This window comes from Cygnus atratus, chromosome 34 (genome assembly GCF_013377495.2).
Source record: "Cygnus atratus isolate AKBS03 ecotype Queensland, Australia chromosome 34, CAtr_DNAZoo_HiC_assembly, whole genome shotgun sequence".
NCBI classification, from domain to species: Eukaryota; Metazoa; Chordata; class Aves; order Anseriformes; family Anatidae; genus Cygnus; species Cygnus atratus.
The window spans coordinates 261,473-280,901 of record NC_066395.1 but is presented as its reverse complement, the minus strand read 5'-3'; the positions used below and the strand labels follow the sequence as shown (position 1 = coordinate 280,901).

General features: G+C 55.0%; 2 protein-coding genes across 2 annotated transcripts; both read right to left on the bottom strand.

Moving 5' to 3' along the window:
- Positions 1-1,885: 1,885 nt before the first annotated feature.
- Positions 1,886-5,210, bottom strand: LOC118261184 (olfactory receptor 14C36-like). Its single transcript, XM_035571913.2, has 2 exons — positions 5,169-5,210; positions 1,886-2,872 (listed from the first exon to the last, which is right to left on the bottom strand). Exons 1-2 carry the CDS (start codon positions 5,208-5,210, stop codon positions 1,886-1,888), a joined length of 1,029 nt encoding a protein of 342 aa, XP_035427806.2.
- A 10,009-nt stretch (positions 5,211-15,219) lies between these two features.
- LOC118261190 (olfactory receptor 14A16-like) lies at positions 15,220-16,176 on the bottom strand. Its single transcript, XM_035571918.1, has one exon. It carries the CDS (start codon positions 16,174-16,176, stop codon positions 15,220-15,222), a length of 957 nt encoding a protein of 318 aa, XP_035427811.1.
- Positions 16,177-19,429: the final 3,253 nt, after the last annotated feature.

Sequence of the window (19,429 nt, the reverse complement as noted above, 5' to 3'; positions counted from 1 at the left end):
GAGCAGCGGAAGAGGGTGAGGATGGAGATGAAATGTTACGGACTGACCACAGCCCTCATTCCTCATCCCCATGCATTACTCAGCGGGGAGGAGGTTAAGGAAGTGCACTGGGGGGTGAAGTTGGTTTTGTTGGCTCTTAGTTGTCACTGCTCTAGACTCTTATTAATTCACATTAAATGACATTAATTCTCCCCAAGCCAAGTCTATCTTACTGTGACAGTAATTGTGAATGATTTCCTGCCCCTTACCTCAACCCATGAGTCAATTGTATTCTCTCACCCTGTCCATAAGGAAATGTTCCCCCAGCACAGCCCCCTGCCAGCCCTCACTGCCCCAGACCCCCCACTGCCCTTCTGCTTTAGCAGCCTCCCCCTCTTCACCCAGCCTTGTCCCAGCCCCAGCATGTCCCACACAGGGGTTCACAGACAGCCCTGTCCTGGGGCTGGCTGGGCTCTGGGCCCGGAGAGGGACCAGGCTGGGCTGGCCATTCCCCCGGTACAGGCCCTGAGCCCAGCAGGACGATGGAGGTGCTCACATTTCAGCAACCGGCCCTCCCCAAACCGTGGTGGAAGGCTGGTGCTGGGAACCATGAGGGGCGGGGGCTGGTGGTAGCTTTCTTGGGCAGTTTCTCCTTTTTGTTCATGCTTCAAGTGGGGCTGAATCTGTGCCCTGAGACACCCCACTCGAGGGCCCTGTGGGTGTGGGGATAGTCTTTACTGGCTGACCACGCTCATGGTAAGGAAATTTTTCCTAATGTCCAGTCTGAACCTCCCCTGGTGCAGCTTTGTGCCATGCCTTTGTGCCTGAGGATGACATAGATCCTTTTCCAGACCCACCTTTCCTGTGCCTGCTGGGTCCACATTTCCTCCGTGGAGACTGCAGGCATCTCATTTGCCTGCAGAAGCCGAGATATCAAAAAGACACTATGAGAGAGTCAGCTCAGTCCCAGTGGCACATATATTTTATAGGGGCTACAGAGAAAGAGAGCAGGTTGATGTTTCAGATGAAATGAGATGAAGCCAAATGTGTGTAGGAACATCACAATGGTACTTAATAACAACAAAAACAAAAATAATATAATAATAACAATAACAATATTATATTATTATATATTAATATATTGGTTGGAAAGCTGCCTGGCCAAGAAGGACCTGGGAATACTGGTTGATAGGCAGCTGAATATGAGCCAGCAGTGTGCTCAGGTGGCCAGGAAGGACAACAACATCCTGGCTTGTATAAGAAGCAGCGTGGCCAGTAGGGCTAGGGAAGTGATTGTGCCCCTGTACTCGGCTCTGGTGAGGCCGCACCTCGAGTACTGTGTTCAGTTTTGGGACCCTCGCTACAGGAAGGACATGGACGTGCTCGAGCGAGTCCAGAGAAGGGCGACCAAGCTGGTGAGGGGTCTGGAGAACAAGTCTTACGAAGAGCGGCTGAGGGAGCTGGGCTTGTTCAGCCTGGAGAAGAGGAGGCTCAGGGGCGACCTTATCGCTCTCTACAGTTACCTTAAAGGAGGCTGTAGTGAGGTGGGGGTTGGTCTGTTCTCCCACGTGCCTGGTGACAGGACGAGGGGGAATGGGCGAAAGTTGCGACAGGGGAGGTTTAGGTTGGATGTTAGGAAGTACTTCTTTACTGAAAGGGTTGTTAGGCATTGGAATGGGCTGCCCAGGGAAGTGGTTGAGTCGCCATCCCTGGAGGTCTTTAAAAGACGTTTAGATGTAGTCCTTAGTGATATGGTTTAGTGGAGGTCTTGTTAGTGTTAGGACAGAGGTTGGACTAGATGATCTTGGAGGTCTCTTCCAACCTAGATGATTCTGTGATTCTGTGATTCTGTAATAATAATACAACACACAGGAATGTACTGAATATACAATGAATATACTGTGAGTCATTTGTGGAGACAGATGAGAAGTTTACCAACAGTGAAAAATGTCAACGAAACCATTTTGTTCAGTGCAACTTTCAGCTCCTGGTTTCTCATGCTGTAGATGAAGGGGTTCACTGCTGGAGGCACCACAGAGTACAGAACTGCCACAACCAGGTCTAGGGACGGGGAGGAGATGGAGAGGGGCTTCAGGTAGGTAAACATGACAGTGCTGATAAAGAGAGAGACCACAGCCAGGTGAGGGAGGCACATGGAAAAGGCTTTGTGCCGCTCCTGCTCAGAGGGCATCCTCAGCACGGCCCTGATGATCTGAGCATAGGAGAGCACAATGAATACAAAACACCCACGGTCGATGAAAACATTACCCACAAGAACCCAAACTTCACTGAGGAAGGACTGTGAACAGGAGAGCTTGAGGATCTGGGGGATTTCACAGAAGAACTGGTCCACAGCATTGCCTTGGCAGAGGGGCAGGGAAAATGTAGTGGCCGTGTGCAGGACAGCATTGAGAAAGCCACTGCCCCAGGCAGCTGCTGCCATCTGGGCACAAGCTCTGCTGCCCACGAGGCTCCCGTAGTGCAGGGGCTTGCAGATGGCAATGTAACAGTCATAGGCCATGACAGTGAGAAGAGAATACTCTGCTGAAAACAAGAAGACAGTCAGAAAGACCTGGGCAGCACATCCTGTGTAGGAAATGGCCCTGGATCCCCAGAGGGAATTGGCCATGGCTTTGGGGAGAGTGGTGGAGATGCAGCCCAGGTCGAGGAGGGCGAGGTTGAGGAGGAAGAAGTACATGGGGGTGTGGAGGCGGTGGTCGCAGGCTACGGCGGTGAGGATGAGGCCGTTGCCCAGGAGGGCAGCCAGGTAGATGCCCAGGAAGAGCGCGAAGTGCAGGAGCTGCAGCTGCCGCGTGTCTGCGAATGCCAGGAGGAGGAACTCGGTGATGGAGCTGCTGTTGGGCATTTGATTCCTCTGGGCATGGGGACCTGTCTGAGCAAATACAGCAAAATGTTAGGCTTAACCCTGTGAGCAAAACCTACTCTATTTCTTGTTAAACCTCAAAACTTCTGCTCCCCTTTCAGGAAAACCTCTGCTGCAGGTGCCTTGCTAGAGCTCTGGTTGATGCTACCAGAGGGTTCTGCTGGGAGCAGGGGATTCTGGAATTCCTTGGCATTTCTGCTGCACTCCAAGTGAAATCTTGTGGGTGTTGAGAAGCAAGGGCTCTGTCCCTTAGAGCAGAGTGAGGGCAGCCATCCTGTCCCTCAGTCCTGGTCACAGCTGCTCTGGGCTAGCACCACTTTGAGCTCAAAGTTATCAGACAGGTGTTCCCCGTGAGGAGAATCAAAACACTGCTGAGAGCAAAGGAAGCAAGGTTCAAAGTGCAAATCTCCGGTCTCCTCACCTCTTGAGGACAATCTCAGTTCTCCACACCTAGCAAGGAATACAGAGGGATCACAGCAGCTACCACACAGAGATTTCTAGCAGTGTTTCCATGCCCTTAGCCCTCAGGTGTCTTCTCCATGGACAGCACAGAGCTGCTATGGCAGAGCTGTGCCCTAGAGGGGGGCAGCCTATAACCCAGCAGAACCCTTGCAGGAAAAGTTTTGAATACCCTAAAAACAGGGAGACCTGAGGGCAGAGTGAGCTCATTCTCAGCCCCACACACAGTATTTCCACAACCCTACGTGTCATGAGGGGACCTGGAGCCTTTTCCTCCTTTAATGTATCTGCATGACAGAACGTGCAGTATCTGTATCTGAGCTGCACCTGAATTATCCCCTACATTGCTGACACCAAAGGCGACTCATGAAAAAATTCCCATGCAAATATCTCTGGTGGTCTATACCGGGGGAGAGGAAGAGACCAGGGGCTGTACTGTGGAAGGCATCAGCAGTGCAAGTATGAACGGGAGGTGCCCAAATCACCCCTGCCACTGACTTTCTGGGAGCAGCTCCCGCTCACTCCCTGACCAGGGCTCTGCTGCCTGCAGCTGTCCCTGCCTGCAGCTGGGTCTCTGTCCCCACGCCTCCTGCCTGCAGGTCACAGCCCCCATCCCACCCGCTGGGTGCTCAGCTCTGCCCTGCAGACACCTTCTGGCAGCAGGCCTCTGCCCAGGGGCAGCTCGCTGGGGGCACGTCCTAGAGACCAGGTCACACAGACCCTGCTGACACTGCATGTGTGGTGGTGGAGCTTCCTATGGGCTGAAGGGCAGGAAAGGGACTTCCAGGGGTCCTAGTAACCCTCCTTTTAAAGGCTTGCATGTCGCAGCATATACTCTTAAAAAACAGCCTCTATTTCAATTCCGCCTGAATCAAAACAGAGAAAACTGAAAACAAACGCACATGAAAACAGAGATTCAAGGAGCTAACCCCTGCATTTCTCTACTCTTGTAAGGTCTCCTTCGGTACATCCCAGTGGTGCTGTGGATCTGTGAGCAGGCTGCCCCAGGCAGCAGCCTCCCACCAGCAGCAGGATCCTGCCCTGCCGGGGGGGCTCCTTCCACCCGCAGCTTCTCCCCGCAGCGCCCTGGGCAGCTCCCCGGGCAGGCTGAGTGCTGAGCCTGGCAGGCGGCAGAGGCCCTGCCCCGGCACACAGCCCCTGGGGCACAGCAGGGACCCTGCTCTGCACCACAGCCCTGGGCACCCCTGCCTGCACCCCCGGCTTCTCCTTCCTCCAGGAGCTGCGGCTGCATTGCCCTCCAGCCAGACACTTACCGGGCTCAGGGCTGGCAAGTGTTCTCCCCCAGCGAGCTCTGTGCATCCTGCCACTTCTGCCTGCCTTTAAGCACTCTGTCTCTGCAGGCAGTGCCCCCAGCCCTGCTGCGCTGGGCAGAGGAGCTGCTCCTGGGCAGAGCTGGCTCTCTGCAGCGCTGCCTGCTTGCCACGAGCTCCCCTTGGGCCCAGGAGCCCGGCCCAGCTCAGCAGCAGAGGCCCAGCCCAAGGCCTCCCTTGCTCTGCCCCCCACCAGGCTCCCTGCCCATGGCCCCGGGGCTGCAGGGGAACCTGCTGGGAAACAGCCTGAAGGAATCCCTGGGGCTCCCTCCCTCCTCTGGGCACACACACTTCTCACCAGCAGTGTATTTTCTCCTGTTGGAAACAAGTGTTCAGTATGGGAATCACCTCTCCTTGTCCCATCAGTATGCAGGACACCAAGAGATGGAAAGTGAGGGAATCTCCTCTATCCCTGCAGAGGGAAGGGATGCAGATGAGTCAATTGAAGCATCTCATCCTGCATTTCTAGTCTTGAGGTAGCTGGGTGCTCAGATCCCTCCTGCCATTTCGCATACCCACAGATGCTGGATTCCTCTTGTCTCCATTGAGGTGTCCATGATCGGGACTTGCAATCAGGAAAAATAAGGACAGGGATGTAGTGTATGGTGCTGCTTTTTTGATCTCTGAAGAATATAATATTGATAACACACACAGATCTTTAGGAAGGCAGATATGAACTACACCGTTGTGGCCCAATCAATGTGCATTAAAAGTTCTTCTGCACTGCATTGTGTCTTAATACTCCTCTTCCCAAATGCATGTTGTAGTCCAGCTGCTTTTCAGCACACGGAAAGAGTTGAGGTTTGAGGGCCCAGCCCTACACACAGAACTGCACAGGCTCACTCTCATCTTTCCCTGCAGCCCACTTGACATGGTCCAGCTGACACAGGACCATGTGCATCTGTGTGCAGTACAGTCAGGGGTGGTAGTCCTGCCTTCAGCATGCATCAGGTCTCCTGAAATGAGAGACTTGGTCAAGTTCTGAGAGAGAACCCAGTGTAGATCCTAAATCAGGATGGATTCCTCCTTCATTGTGGACACAAAGGCACAAGTGGTCTCCTGCAGGCAGATGTGGCAGCCCGGCTGCAAGGGGCAGGATGTCCCTCCACCTCAGCCTCTTCATGGGTGCCTTCTCCTCTGGAGGCTCGTGGCCATGGGCAATGGGGAGGCTGCAGCAGACTCGAGGAATGCACCACGTCTGTCCCAAACCCTTTTCCCCACTCTGCTCTCCATCTATAGCACTGCCCAACTTCTCTTCCTCACCATGATGTGCTGAGGGTACGTTTGCCATTTCCTTGTGTACCACCTCTGCCTTCTGCGTGGGAGACCAGGGGATGGTGCTGATGCCATCTCAAAGTACAGAGCCCACGTGGGCTGTCCCAGGAGGAGGATCCTGGCATGTGCTGCAATTCCCTCTGTATAACACATCCTACTTCTCCAAGTGAGTGAACTGCAGTGAAGAGGGGTTAAGGCCCACTAAAGAGATGCTCCATCCCAGGTGCCTTCGCTCCCATCTTTTGAAAAAAGCCCAGCCCTAGGACAAGCCTCAAACCCCAACTTCCTGGAAGGGCTTCCAAGAGCAGAGGCGCGTTGGGGCAGGTGGACAGCGGTGACTTCTCCAGCGCTCCACTTCCTTTATTCCATGGCCTTTGTCACCATTTGGAGAGGTTCCTGGTGGATTTGCCAGGAACTGCTGGAAAAGAACTGGGCAGAAGGGAGGTGACTGCTTCTCAGGACAAGAAGGGAAATCTCTCTTCACTCTCCCGAGCTGTGCCATCTCCATGCTGCTGACCTCCTCCTAGGCCTTCAAATGACATGGTCTGATGTCACAGGGGGATGCACTGCATCACCAGGATATCTTCACTGGAGCAGCGGCAGTGCCGGCACTTCCCTGCAAGGCCTGGGCACTGCTTGGGTGCTCCCCACTGCTGTCCTTCTGTGGCCAGGAGTGGGGTCGGCAGGCAGCAAGGTTGCACTGGGTGACCCTCGCTGATGGGCAGAGGAGCAGGGGCACCTTGCAGAGGAGCTGTGGTTGAGGAGCCAGGGCGCGCATCCCTTGTCCTGAGCTGAGGGCCAGCAGCAAGCGAGATGGAGGGCTGCTGGAGGGTGACCATCACCTCCGAACTGACTTCCATGTTCCCTGTGCTCCTGCAACTCTCCCCTAATGGTGAGGATGTCAGGAGCCGCTTCCCAAGGGGTGGCCCAGGGGCTGTCAGCTGTCCAAAGCTGCAGGTCCTGGGCTGGGGGGTGGTGGTGGTGCTGGACAGAGCTGGTGGCTGCTGAGAGAGCCCTGCCTGAGGGTCCCGCTGGGCTCAGGGGACAACGTGGCAGCCAGGACCCCTGGGTCCTGATGCTAGGGCTGTCCTGAGGCCCAGGGCTCCTCTGGGCATAGCTCAGCCTCCTTGTGATGGGGGACAGTCCAGGGCCAGGTTTTCCTGGGAGCTGGTGCCCCTTTGGGATCTGGCGCCTCTTTGGGATCTGGCTCTGGGAGGAAAGACGTCCAGTGTCGCAGAGACTGGTGTGGCCTGCAGCTCCCCCAGGCCTCTCAGGAATGTCCCAGGAATGCGTGCACGGTGTTTTTCTGGGGTGCTTGTGTATGCCTGCATGTGTCATCGCCTGGGTGAGGTGCTTGCCAAGAGGTTGTGAGCTGGCTGGCCTGGAGCCTGACCTGTCTTTTCCTTGCTTTCCAGAGACTGAGGCTATCTGGGATGCTGTATCCGAGTACATTCTGGAAGAGCTGAAGCAGGATAAGGTGGGCTGCTGTCCTGGGCCCTGCAGAGCAATCCCTGCCCGAGCACCATGGCAGTGCACTGAGACTGCCCAGGGTGCCCGGAGCAGCTTCTTGGCCAGCTGGGAGAGAAGCCAAGGCCAGATGTGCTCTGCCTCTCAGGTGTTTGGCACCCCCTAGGGCTTCACTCTTCCCTGCGGTCTGAGTGGAGAGGGCGAGCAGAGAGATGGGGGAATATCCTGGGTCCGTGCCTAGGACAATTGCTGGGAATCAGTCCCAGGCCTAATCCGTGTGCTGGAAACCTCCGGGCGCTTCTCTAGCCAAGGGATGTTGGCAAATCCTGTGAGGGGGGTGACAAAAGAAACAGAGGATGCGGCTCCTTTGCAAAGCTTTCCAAAGTGCCCCACCTTGCCCCATTGTCCCTCAGGAGTGGGCAGGGCACAGAGCAGTGTCCCCCTGCTCTGACAGTCATCCCTTTTCCCGTCTCTCAAGAACTCCCTCGTCAGCCTTTCTGTCTTTTCTGTGTGCAGGGCGTTCAGGTTGCGGGACTCGGGACCTTTGGTGTTGTCCAAGAGCAATTCCACGGCAAACAAGAGCTGCTCTTGGTTCAAAGACCTTTCTTCCAGCTGGACATCGATGAGTTGTGGCTGGAGGAGATCTACTGTCCCACTGAGATCCTCCCTGGTGAGAAGGCAGCAGCCCCCCTCTTCCTGCCCCATGTCCGGAACGGTTTGTTCTCCCTGCTCTTTGGAAAGGCGTGGGGGAAGTAGAGGATTGTCTCCAACGGTCAGGGTACAGCTTGAGTTCCCCCAAAAGAAACCGTGCCCCAGGAGCTGTTTCTCTTAGCGACCCTTTCTCTGGGAACTTGTTCTGAATGTTGCAAGCAACTTGGGCTTGCTGTGGCAGTGAGGATGTTGCTTCTCCTTGCAGATGGTGTCAAGATTGAGCCGCTGAACTACGTGCAGCTATCGCGAGCCACCTCCTTCCCACTTCACGTGGTGAAGCACTGTGTGCAAGAGACCATCCTCTTGTACTGTTTCCTCCTGAGGAGCAAGGAGCACGTCCCCTTTGCCTTCAGGGACATTGGTGTTTTGACGTGCGAAAATGGTTTCCTGTGCATGAAGTTTTATCTGGACTGTGTCAAACGTCTGGAGAGCACTGCGGACCTGGTTGCACTGCTCCACAGTGTAAGTTGGTGAGGTTTTGCGGGCTACTTCAACTTCTTTGGGAATCCTAGTGAAGGGTGAGCAATCCGACCGCTGTTGGCCAGCCCGGACACGGCAGGCCAGTCAAATGCCTTTCCCCACGCTTGCCCCCTTAGCTGCTTTCTCCATGAGCAAAGAGAGTTTCTTCTGAGCGTCTGGACGCTTGCCCCTGCAAAAAGCCTGGCAGCGTTACTGTACAGCCTCCATATTCTGCCATGCAGCTCCTCCAGAGCAGAACAGAGGGTCATGGAAGAGGCTTTGGAGGAGGGCTTTGGAGAGAAGGTTTTCTTTTGGCTTGGGAGCCAGGTTTGCTTCCTGTCAATGAGAGCCGTGAGAAAACTGCCTCAGAAACCCTCCAGCAGGTCTGTGTCTCTTTGCAGAGAATGTGGCCGGCACCTCTGACTGCCTTCAGTGGAGAGACCACCGCTCACGGGATCCAGATGTTCCCAAGGTGAGTGCATTTCCTCCGCAGCCCTTGGCTGACCCAGTGGGAGGCTTCCCACCTCCTGCTTTGGAACGTGCGCGGTTGGGTCTCCACGCTCAGCACCCAGTCAGGGCTAAATCCCGAGGAGACTGGTTCCTGGTTAACTAATGCTGAGTTTCGGCTACGAGTGTCTTCACCTGGAGAGGAGGGGCATTGTGGTTGTGTTTCTTGTGCCCGTGCTGCCGCAATTCCCGTCAGAGAGAGTTGCCTGCATGTGGAGGGGAATTTACGCTACCTTTTCAGGTGCTGCGGGAAGATTAACAACAAACCCCATGCATGGACATGACGGAAAAGGGATGCCATGCCTTGTGCAACACCAGGAGGATTACTGCCAGCAAGCTGCACCAGGTAGGAGGCCAGCCTTCTTCAAGCCCGTGTCATCGTTTGTTTTCCAGGTTTCATCTGACTGTGAGGAGAAGGCCAGAGGCCAAAGTTTCCACCACCTCACAGGAGGAAGCTGCCGGAGAGCGCAGGACCAGAAGAGGTAAGGGAACAGGTCCCTGCTGTCTGGGGGTGGTCCCTGTCCCATGCTGGCTGACTGGAACCAGCTTAAAAGGCAGTGCCCACGCAGCTGCTCTGAAGAGCTTCCTCCTTTCCTAGTTTCAGAGTGCCATCCTGGCAACCTGCTGCAGAGGAGGAAGAAGCTTTCCCTCCCCATGCTGACAAGCTGGGAGCCGGGCACAAGGCAGCAAGATCTGGAGAAGAAGCCTTCTACCAGGTGAGCCCCCTGGGGGAAAGGAGGAAGGAGCCACTTGCAGCCACACAGGAGAGATGTCCCCTTTGGACCCACCAGCCGCAGGGTGGCTCCTGACACATGTCCCAGCGGAGGCCGCTGTCTCAACGGATGGCAAGCGTGCAGCACGTTTGCCTGAGACCGGCACACCAGCTTCATTTTCCACCAAGGCCCCACTCCCTGGGGCAGCTGAATGCAGGGCCTTGTTGCAGAAGCTCTTCTCCCTTCAGGAGTCCCCCCACATTGCAGCAGAGTCCATCTTCTTGTCTGTGGGAGCAAACGTCCCCTGCCTTCATTCTAACGTGTCTCACCGTGTCTTAGGATTGCCGTGGCCCCATCTCCCCTGCTGTTTCTTCCAGCCTAAGGAGCTGTGATAGCAGATGGAAAAGTTTCTTTCAGGCATTTTTTTCAAACGATATCCCAAACGTTGTGGCAGGCACAAGAGAGTGCTGCGGTAGGGAGATGGCATGACTGCCCTCCTTACCTGATGGCTTTCTCCGATGCTACTGGCTCCCCAGCGATAATCTGTTTTCCACCCGTAAGCGCACCGTGTTTCAGGGCCACAGAGAAGAAGCTAAAGTAAAGCCCGAGTGGGCCATAATGGTGTCTCTCGGATCCTGTCCTTGCACAAGACACTGCTCCTCTCCTTCTTCCACCACAAAGGGCCTGGATACGGGCATTCCGAGCCTTCCTGAAGGCAGGTGGTGCCACAGCTTCGCGTTTGGCTCTCTCTGTCTCTGCTGAAGTGAACACGGCCAGTCCAATATGCCCGCTCGCTGCGGAACTGCCGTCTGCTGCAGAGGCTGACGCAGCTTGCGAGCAGCGGACTGGAGACCGAATTCCCCTGGGCTCATGCAGCCTCCTCCTGGTGTCTGTTTGCAGTGTGCTCCCCCCGTGTCCAGGCAGCTCCCCCGGGACGAAGAAGGCAGACAGGCAGGAAACAGTTCCTCGAGCCAAGTCCACCACCACTGCGCTCCCTGCTCCTGAAGCCTCCAGGAGAGCGCTGCAGGTACCTGCTCTGCCTTGCTGCAATGACTGTGCTGTTTGGGCCTGTGCAAAAGCCTCTTTGTGTGGAGCGATCCCGAGCAGGTCCCTTGGGATGCGTTCATTTTCACATTTGTTACCTCCTTCATCTCTTCCTCAGGAAATGGAAGGTGGCGTCCCGCACACCTTCCCTGCCTCTTACTGCCTCCCGTGTTGCCATGAGCCACTTCATTTTGACCATGGAAAAGGAACAAGGCCTTTCTGGGTCATTGATGGCAGAAGGCTTTGGTCACCGCGGGCTGTTCAGCTGTGTTTGTCAGGAGCTGAGGAGCCTGGCCTAGCTTCAGGGCCCCTCATCCTTGAGGGTCGAAGCACTGCTGACAGACCGGCTGAGGCGAGGGGGCAAGAGTGTGGGTTAGGCCTGAGGGACAGCTGAGACCAATCCTGTCTGCTGTTGTGTTTTTTTTGTTTTGTTTTGTTTTTTTCCTCCAGGAGATCTGGAAGCTGTCTTGGCAGTGGGACCAAACAGACAGCTCATGGCCCACGTACCAAAAGCGACAAGAGCAAGCCCGGGCAGAAATGGCTGCATGGGAAGCCTGGTCTGAGGGGGAGGACCAACAGATACCCCAGGTACTGGCAGTGATCAACACCGCCGAGAACAGCAGCGATCCTCTCCGCCAGGGCTCCGAGGGCAGCAGGTCCCAGGGTGGTGGGAGCAGGACGGGCTCCAGAGCGCAGGGCAGGGCTTTGCCTGCTCCTCCCTGTGAGGGAGAGGTTGTCAGCAGAAAGTGAGGGATAAAAGCAGCAGCCAGACGTGGGCTGGCAGCGCCGAGTCGCCTGGTTCCCAGGTCCTGCTGCAGGGTCCTTTCAAGAGGTCCTCTGGGAAACAGCACCTGTGTGTCCAGTCCTGTTTGATGAGAGTGTCTTCTCCTTGCAGCGGTTCAACAGTCAACATGCTTGGACTCCCCGTCCTCCAGCCCAGCCCAGGAGCAAGGAGGTCAGGAGGAGGTGGAGGAAGGCTGAGAACCCTGCCCCAGCAGAGGATTTGGGAGCAGCAGCCAAGCTGGAGAGACTCCAGCCTGAGCAAGTGTGTGCCGGCTCCGTTCCCGTCCTGGGGCACTGGCGTAGCTGTTGAGCAATGTCAGGACATGTCCAGGAGCCCGGTCCCTGAGTCCTGGGGTTGCCTATGACACCATTTGATTCCTCCTAAAGCGGGCATGACCTTGGTTACTGCCAAGGCCTGAAACTCATCACAGGTTGAAAGGGTGGGTGCACGTGGTACCGCATGGGTGCAGGGTCTGGATGAGGGGAGAGGCAGAAGGGGTGTCTGACAGAGGCTGAGGGATCCCTTCCTCCTGTGGAGGCACTCCCACCTCCCTGCCCTCTGCCCACCTCCCTGCCCTCTGCCCAGCCCAGCCCAGCAGCTCAGGCTGGGCTGGCCCCAGGGCAGTGCCTGGAGCAGGCTGCTGCAGGGCTCTGGGCACTGCCACCACAGCCCCAGCCCCTCTGAAGGGCACGGCAGCTCCTGGGGGCACAGAGGGCTCAGCCCCACAGATGGGACATCCAAGGCACAAGACAGCCCCCGGGAGGCCTGCAGCCCCTCCGTGCCATCCCTGGGGGTCTTCAGGCAGCTCCTCCTGCTCCAGAGCCAGGGCAGCTGGGCCCGAGCTGCCGCAGCCAGAAAGGATTTGCTGGTCCCATTACTTCCTCATCAGCTGAGATCAGGTCTCAGACAAAGAAGAGGCTGTAGCTGCATTTACTTTGCTTAAATATGCTGAGAGCCTGGCGATAGCTTCTGCCGAGGGGCAAAAGCCCTCTCTCAGCAGAAGGGATGAGGAACACGGCCTTCATCCTGTTAGCCTGATCACACAGTGATACCCAGGCACAAAGCTGCCAGGCTGTCACCATGACTGTGGCAGGGTGCCGCCCTGTCCAGCAACAAGCAGCATTTCAGGAGCATCCAGCCCTATTGCTTCTTGTGCAACTGAATGGCCGCCTTCCTGAGCCTGTCGGGCTTCTCGTGCATTCGACACCACAAAGAAAAGGGAAGACAAGGCGGTGAGGCACAGGGAGCGAGCAAAGACAGGGGCGGGCAGGGGCGCCCCGGGCACACAGGCCAGGTCCCCCCCTCAGGCCCCGAGACGCCCCCAGCCCGCCCAGGACCCCTAAGATGGCGGCGCCCGCCCTGCCTGGTCAGGCGGCTGCACGGTTGCCATGGCAGCGAGCCCCAGCCAGCCGGCAGGGGGTGGGGCTCCCTTTGCCTGGCGGCTCTGGCAGCCAATCGGCGCCCACCAAGCCGTGCTGCTTCGTTGCTCTCCTCTCACTTCTGCACTCTCGTCCTGGGCCTTTCGTGGGGTTGGTCCCGATTGCTCCTGTAGCTTGGGCACAGTACTGCTGTGTGGCAGTCCTGTGACTGCAGGCGGGGACGAGGAAGGGATAAGTCTTTGCCGCAGCCTTTGCATCACATGAAGGGAAGCTGCTCAGGATAGCACCCAAGGGCTTGGGTCTTCTTTCACAGTTGCTGTCAAAAACACTCACCAGAAAACTGACTCTAAATAGGGACCTTGTTTTGCTTGTTTCTACACGGGCTCAGGGTGATAAGGGACGTTTTTAGCCTAGAGAAGAGGAGGGTCTGAAGGGATCTCACCAATGTCTATAAATATGAGAAGTTTTTGGTTTTTTCTTCTTTTTTTTCCCCTTATATTTGTTGGTTGTTTTTTTTTTTTTTTTTGTCTTCTTTCTTATGAAATCGTTACTATCTGAACCCACGAGTACTCACACTTTTACCTTTTTCAATTCTCTCATTCTTCCTGCTGTGAGAGGAGAGGGGAAAAAATGGCTGTGCGGTGCTTAGGTGTCTGGCAGGTTATACAACATCAGTCCCTCTGTGTCTTCCCTTCCTTGTGCATGCTGTCTCCCACCGAATCCCACAGGAGCTGCAGAGTCATCTTTTGCCTGTGGACATCTTAATTTGGTACTGTCCCTATGGGTGACTCCAGCTTGACTGATCTCTCACGTTGTGAGGCTCCAGTCACTGTCTACCCTGGGCAAATGCTGTTCCCAGTTGAACTGGTTTGTGTGTGCTCAGCTGTATCCGTGTGTGCACATTTGTGTGTGTGTACAAGACTGTGTGTTTATGTACACACATGGGTGTATTTGCTTGTTAGCGCAAGAGTGTTGGGTATTCTGGGGCAATTTCTCCTGGTTGCTGATGCAACAAGAAGCTGGGCTGTATCTTAGGACTGAGGGACCTTTCTTGGTGGCCTGAAGGGCAAGGGGATGGCATATGGAGCACCAGGATGTTCTCAGTATGCTCTCTTTTCCCATGGGGCTTGCAGAGGCTTCCAGCCATGCAGAGATCCAAGGATGTTGCAAGGATCCAAGGGCTTGCTCTTTCTGTGATCACAGCTTCACTCCAGTCCTTCAAGTGTACATGAGCTGAGAAGCCTCGTCCGGTGGTGACTTTTGAGGTAAGGGCCAACAGATAGCTTGGGGGAAACTGTCTCAAGGATGCGTGCTGGCCATAGGAACTGAAGGACAGAAGCAAACAGACACAGCTGCACAGGGTGAGAAGTAGACCAAGCTGGGTTGGGATCACTGCTGCCAAACCCTCTCACTGGGTTCCATGGTTGTGGCAGGTGCTCGGAAAGACTAGGGAACATTTCAAGGACACTAGAGGTTTCCATCTGTCTTTCTAGATCCACCTGATGGTAGTTCCTCGGAGATGACAGCAATTCCTCTCCATACTCCCCACCTTGTGCGTGATGGTCCCCCACTGAATCCCCCAGGCATTGCAGAGTCCTTGTGTGCCTGTGGACATCTAAATTTGGCACTCTCCCTATGGAGACTTCATCTTGGGTGAAGTGATCTCTCACTTTGTGGGGCTCCAGTCACTGACCACCCCAGGCACATGCTACTCAGGGAGAACCCCTGGGCTCTTCAGGCAGCTCCCCATTAATTTCCTGGAGGATGTCCTCTGCCCTGACAGTTGTGGGACAGTCACGGCTGTGGACCTCAGTGACTGTTCACCATTTCTGCTGTCATCAGACACGAACAGGTTACTCCTAAATCCTACCCTCGGTCTCTCACAGCTCACAAAATGAGCTTTTTCTTCCCCTTATCCATGGAGCAACAGGCTTTTCGGGGAGCAGCTGCTCAGCCCTGGTCTTGGCACCAGCTTTGAAAGAAGAACCAAGTCTTCAAGAAGTGCACTGGGGAGATGCAATTTTATTGGGCAGATGCTATCACAGAGTTTACTCTGGCCTGCTGTTATACACATATTATAAAGCCTCAAGAGTAAACAGAACAGTTTCATTCCTCAGTAGATGGCTGATGAATAAAGAAACATATTTCTAAGAAATTAGTAAATGCAGATGATACTGAGGATAACAATTTCAATAATGATAAACAAGGAGCAGGCCTGCAAGGGAAGTCATTTGTGTAGATAGAGGGGAAATTTATCACTAATCAGAAATATCCATGCAATCACTTTCCTAACAGCACTCTTAAGCTCCTTGTTTCTCATGCTGTAGATGAGGGGGTTCAATGCTGGTGGCACAACTGAGTACAGAACTGCTACCACCAGGTCCAGAGATGGTGAGATGGAGGGAGATTTCAGGTAGGTAAATATGGTCATGCTGAGAAACAAGGAGACCACGGCCAGGTGGGGGAGGCACATGGAAAAGGCTTTGTGCTGTCCCTGTTCAGAGGGCATCCTCAGTACAGCCCTGAAAATCTGCACATAGGACAGCACGATGAAAACAAAACACCCAGACGCTAAACAGAATCCAGCCATAATTATCCAGACTTTCCTGAGGTAGGAGTTTGAGCAGGAGAGCTCGAGGATCTTTGGAACTTCACAGAAGAACTGGTCCACAGCATTGCCTTGGCAAAGTGTCAGAGAAAATGCATTAGCAGTGTGCAGCACAGCATGGAGAAATCCACTGCCCCAGGCAGCTGCTGCCATCTGGGCACAAGCTCTGCTGCCCAGGAGGCTCCCGTAGTGCAGGGGCTTGCAGATGGCAACATAGCGGTCATAGGACATGACAGTGAGAAGAGAATACTCTGCTGAAAAGAAAAAGAAAAAGAAAAAGACCTGGGCAGCACATCCTGTGTAGGAAATGGCCCTGGTGTCCCAGAGAGAATTGGCCATGGCTTTGGGGAGAGTGGTGGAGATGCAGCCCATGTCGAGGAGGGCGAGGTTGAAGAGGAAGAAGTACATGGGGGTGTGGAGGCGGTGGTCGCAGGCTATGGCTGTGAGGATGAGGCCGTTGCCCAGGAGGGCAGCCAGGTAGATGCCCAGGAAGAGTGCGAAGTGCAGGAGCTGCAGCTCCCGCTTGTCTGCGAATGCCAGGAGGAGGAACTCGGTGATGGAGCTGCTGTTGGACATTTAATTCCTCTGGGCCTGGAGACCTGTCTGAGGAGGAAAATACATCAAAATGTTAAGCTAGACCATGTGAGAAAAACATACTCTATTTCTTGTTACGCCTCAAAACTGCTGCTCCCCTTTCAGGAAAACCTCTGCTGCAGGTGCCTTGCTAGAGCTCTGGTTGGTGCTGCCAGAGGGTTCTGCTGGGAGCAGGGGATTCTGGACGTCCTTGGCATTTCTGCTGCACTCCAGGTGAAATCTTGTGGGTCCTGTGAGGTAATGACTCTGTCCTTGAGATCAGAGTGAGGGAAGTAATCTGGGTATGGAGGGCTGTATGAGGAGGAAAAAACAGGAAAACATTAGGACAGAACTCCGTGATCAAACCTACTCCATTTCTTGTAGAAACCTCCCAGACTGCCTCTCCCCTTTCAGGAACACCTTTGCAGGTTCCTTTCATGAGCTGTGGTTGGTGCTGGTTGATGGCACCAGTGGGATGAGAAGGGCTCTGGAGGAGGCAGTCCTGCCCTCCACAGTTAGGGAAATGAGAACATGGGCTGTTCTTGGCTTAATTACAGATGAGATACCAAACTATTTACAGCATGCTTGCTGCAAATTCACAATAACTCTCTGTTCTTGTGAAAACCCACCATCCAGACTCCAGTGTGTTTTTTAAAGTTTCCACACCTCATCTAAGGGGTCCTTTTAGGTATATATCCTTGGCGTTTGTCCTGCTCACCCATGGAAATCTTGGAGGTCCTGCAAGGCTAAGGTCACACTCAGGTGTTCCTCTGAATAGAACCTTAATGCTGCTGAGAGCAGAGGAATGTAGGTTCAAAGAGCAGATCTCTTAACCCCTCACCCATGTCATCATATCTGAGGAGGATCTCAGCTCTCTGCTCTTCACCACGGACACAGAGGGATCATAGCATCTGCCCACATACAACCATTCAGCAACATTTCTATGACCTTAGGACTGATGTGTCTTCTCCATGGGGCTGCTAGATAACACAGAGCTGCTAGGGCAGAGCTGTGCCCTTCTGCATGGACACACGCAGCCCAGCAGAAGCCCCATGTAAAGAGTCAAATTTCCTTAGATGTCGTGAAGGGAGAGTCAGCTCCTTCCCCACACACAGCATTTTCCAGAGACCCAAAAGTTAGGAGGAAACATGGATGCCTTTTATTCCTAGCATATCTGAGAGATAGGAACATCATCACCAGTTTTTGAGCTGCACACGAATTTTCATCCACAAAAATCTAGTTAGTCAAAAGAAACTCATGACATTATTATTAGATGAGAAAAGAAGCTAAGGAGTTTGTATGAAGAAGGTGTCGGCAGGGCAGGTGCCCAAATCCCCGCTCCCATGTTGCTTCTGGAAGCAGCTCCCTCTCACTCCCTGCCCATGGCTCTGCTGCCTGCAGCTGTCCCTGCCTGCAGCTGGGTCTCTGTCCCCACACCTCCTGCCTGCAGGTCACAGCCCCCATCCCACCCGCTAGGTGCTCAGCTCTGCCCTGCAGACACCTCCTGGCAGCAGGGCTCTGCCCAGGGGCAGCTCGCTGGGGGCACGTCCTAGAGACCAGGTCACACAGACCCTGCTGACACTGCATGTGTGGTGGTGGAGCTTTCTAGGGGATGAGAGGAAGGAAAGGGACTTGATGGGAGTCCTTGTAAGCCTCAGTAGTATGGCTTAGGAGTGTCAGCTTTTCTTGGAAATAACAGTCTCTATTTCCATTCCCACAGAGCCAAAGAAGCAAATAGTCTGGAAAGCTGAGCCTGCAGCCTCTAACCCCTGACTGCCTTCTTGCCTTAATACATCCCACAGGTGCTGTGGAGCTGTGAGCAGGCTACCCCAGGCAGCAGTCCCCCACCAGCAGCAGGACCCTACCCTGCCCTGCTGGGGGGGCTCCTTCCACCCGCAGCTTCTCCCCGCAGCACCCTGGGCAGCTCCCCGGGCAGGCTGAGTGCTGAGCCTGGCAGGCGGCAGAGGCCCTGCCCCGGCACACAGCCCCTGGGGCACAGCAGGGACCCTGCTCTGCACCACAGCCCTGGGCACCCCTGCCTGCACCCCCGGCTTCTCCTTCCTCCAGGAGCTGCGGCTGCATTGCCCTCCAGCCAGACACTTACCGGGCTCAGGGCTGGCAAGTGTTCTCCCCCAGCGAGCTCTGTGCATCCTGCCACTTCTGCCTGCCTTTAAGCACTCTGTCTGTGCAGGCAGTGCCCCCAGCTCTGCTGCGCTGGGCAGAGGAGCTGCTCCTGGGCAGAGCTGGCTCTCCGCAGCGCTGCCCGCTTGCCACGAGCTCCCCTTGGGCCCAGGAGCCCGGCTCAGCTCAGCAGCAGAGGCCCAGCCCAAGGCCTCCCTTGCTCTGCCCCCCACCAGGCTCCCTGCCCATGGCCCTGGGGCTGCAGGGGAACCTGCTGGGAAACAGCCTGAAGGAATCCCTGGGCTTCCCTCCCTCCTCTGGGCACACACACTTCTTGACAGCAGGATCATTTCTCCTTGCAGAGAACCAATTAAGTGTAACAATCACATCTTCTCTGAGAATTTGTTTATGTCATGGACATGTCCACATGGCCTCATCTAACACCAGCAAGGTCTGCCTGCCTTTTCTACCCTGAGACAGGACTCTGCCTGGGTACAAGAGGTGCTGGGCAGGGATGAAATCACTGGTACTTTGCAAACTACATCCTTATAGTCTATGGGATAGTAGGGCCTACATTGAAGAATTCTTGGTTGTGACCAGGAGGTGCTGGTTCATTATGATCCCAGGAGAAAGGCACTCTATGTCTTGTGCAGGGACAGTTGGCACATCCCCCACCCCCTTGCACTGCATTGCCTGTGGCCCCACAAGTCAGATGGGCGATGGAACACCTCATTGCTATGCAGACACATCTGTGGCAGGATGTTCAGGGTCATTTTTGGAACTGCACCTGAATCCACCATCCCTACGGAGCCTAAACGCTATAGCAGGAGCAGCATGAACGGGTGCAGAAATGTGGGGAAATATCACGGTGCTCACTCTGAGGAAGACAAAGAGGCAGAGAAACCACCCTGAGAGCCTCATCCAGCTGTGCACAGCACCAGGGATGGGCACTGCTGGGCAGTCACTGGCAACCCGTCTGTCATGCAAGAGGAAAGGGGAGCATGGCTGCAGAGATGCACCTCTCCTCTTCTGGGGCTCTGGTTGCAGACATGGCAGCTCATGCCCTGAACATCATGACCAGGTTGACATGACCCAGTAGTGTGCACTTGCAGCATAGTCCAGGTGACACAGGACC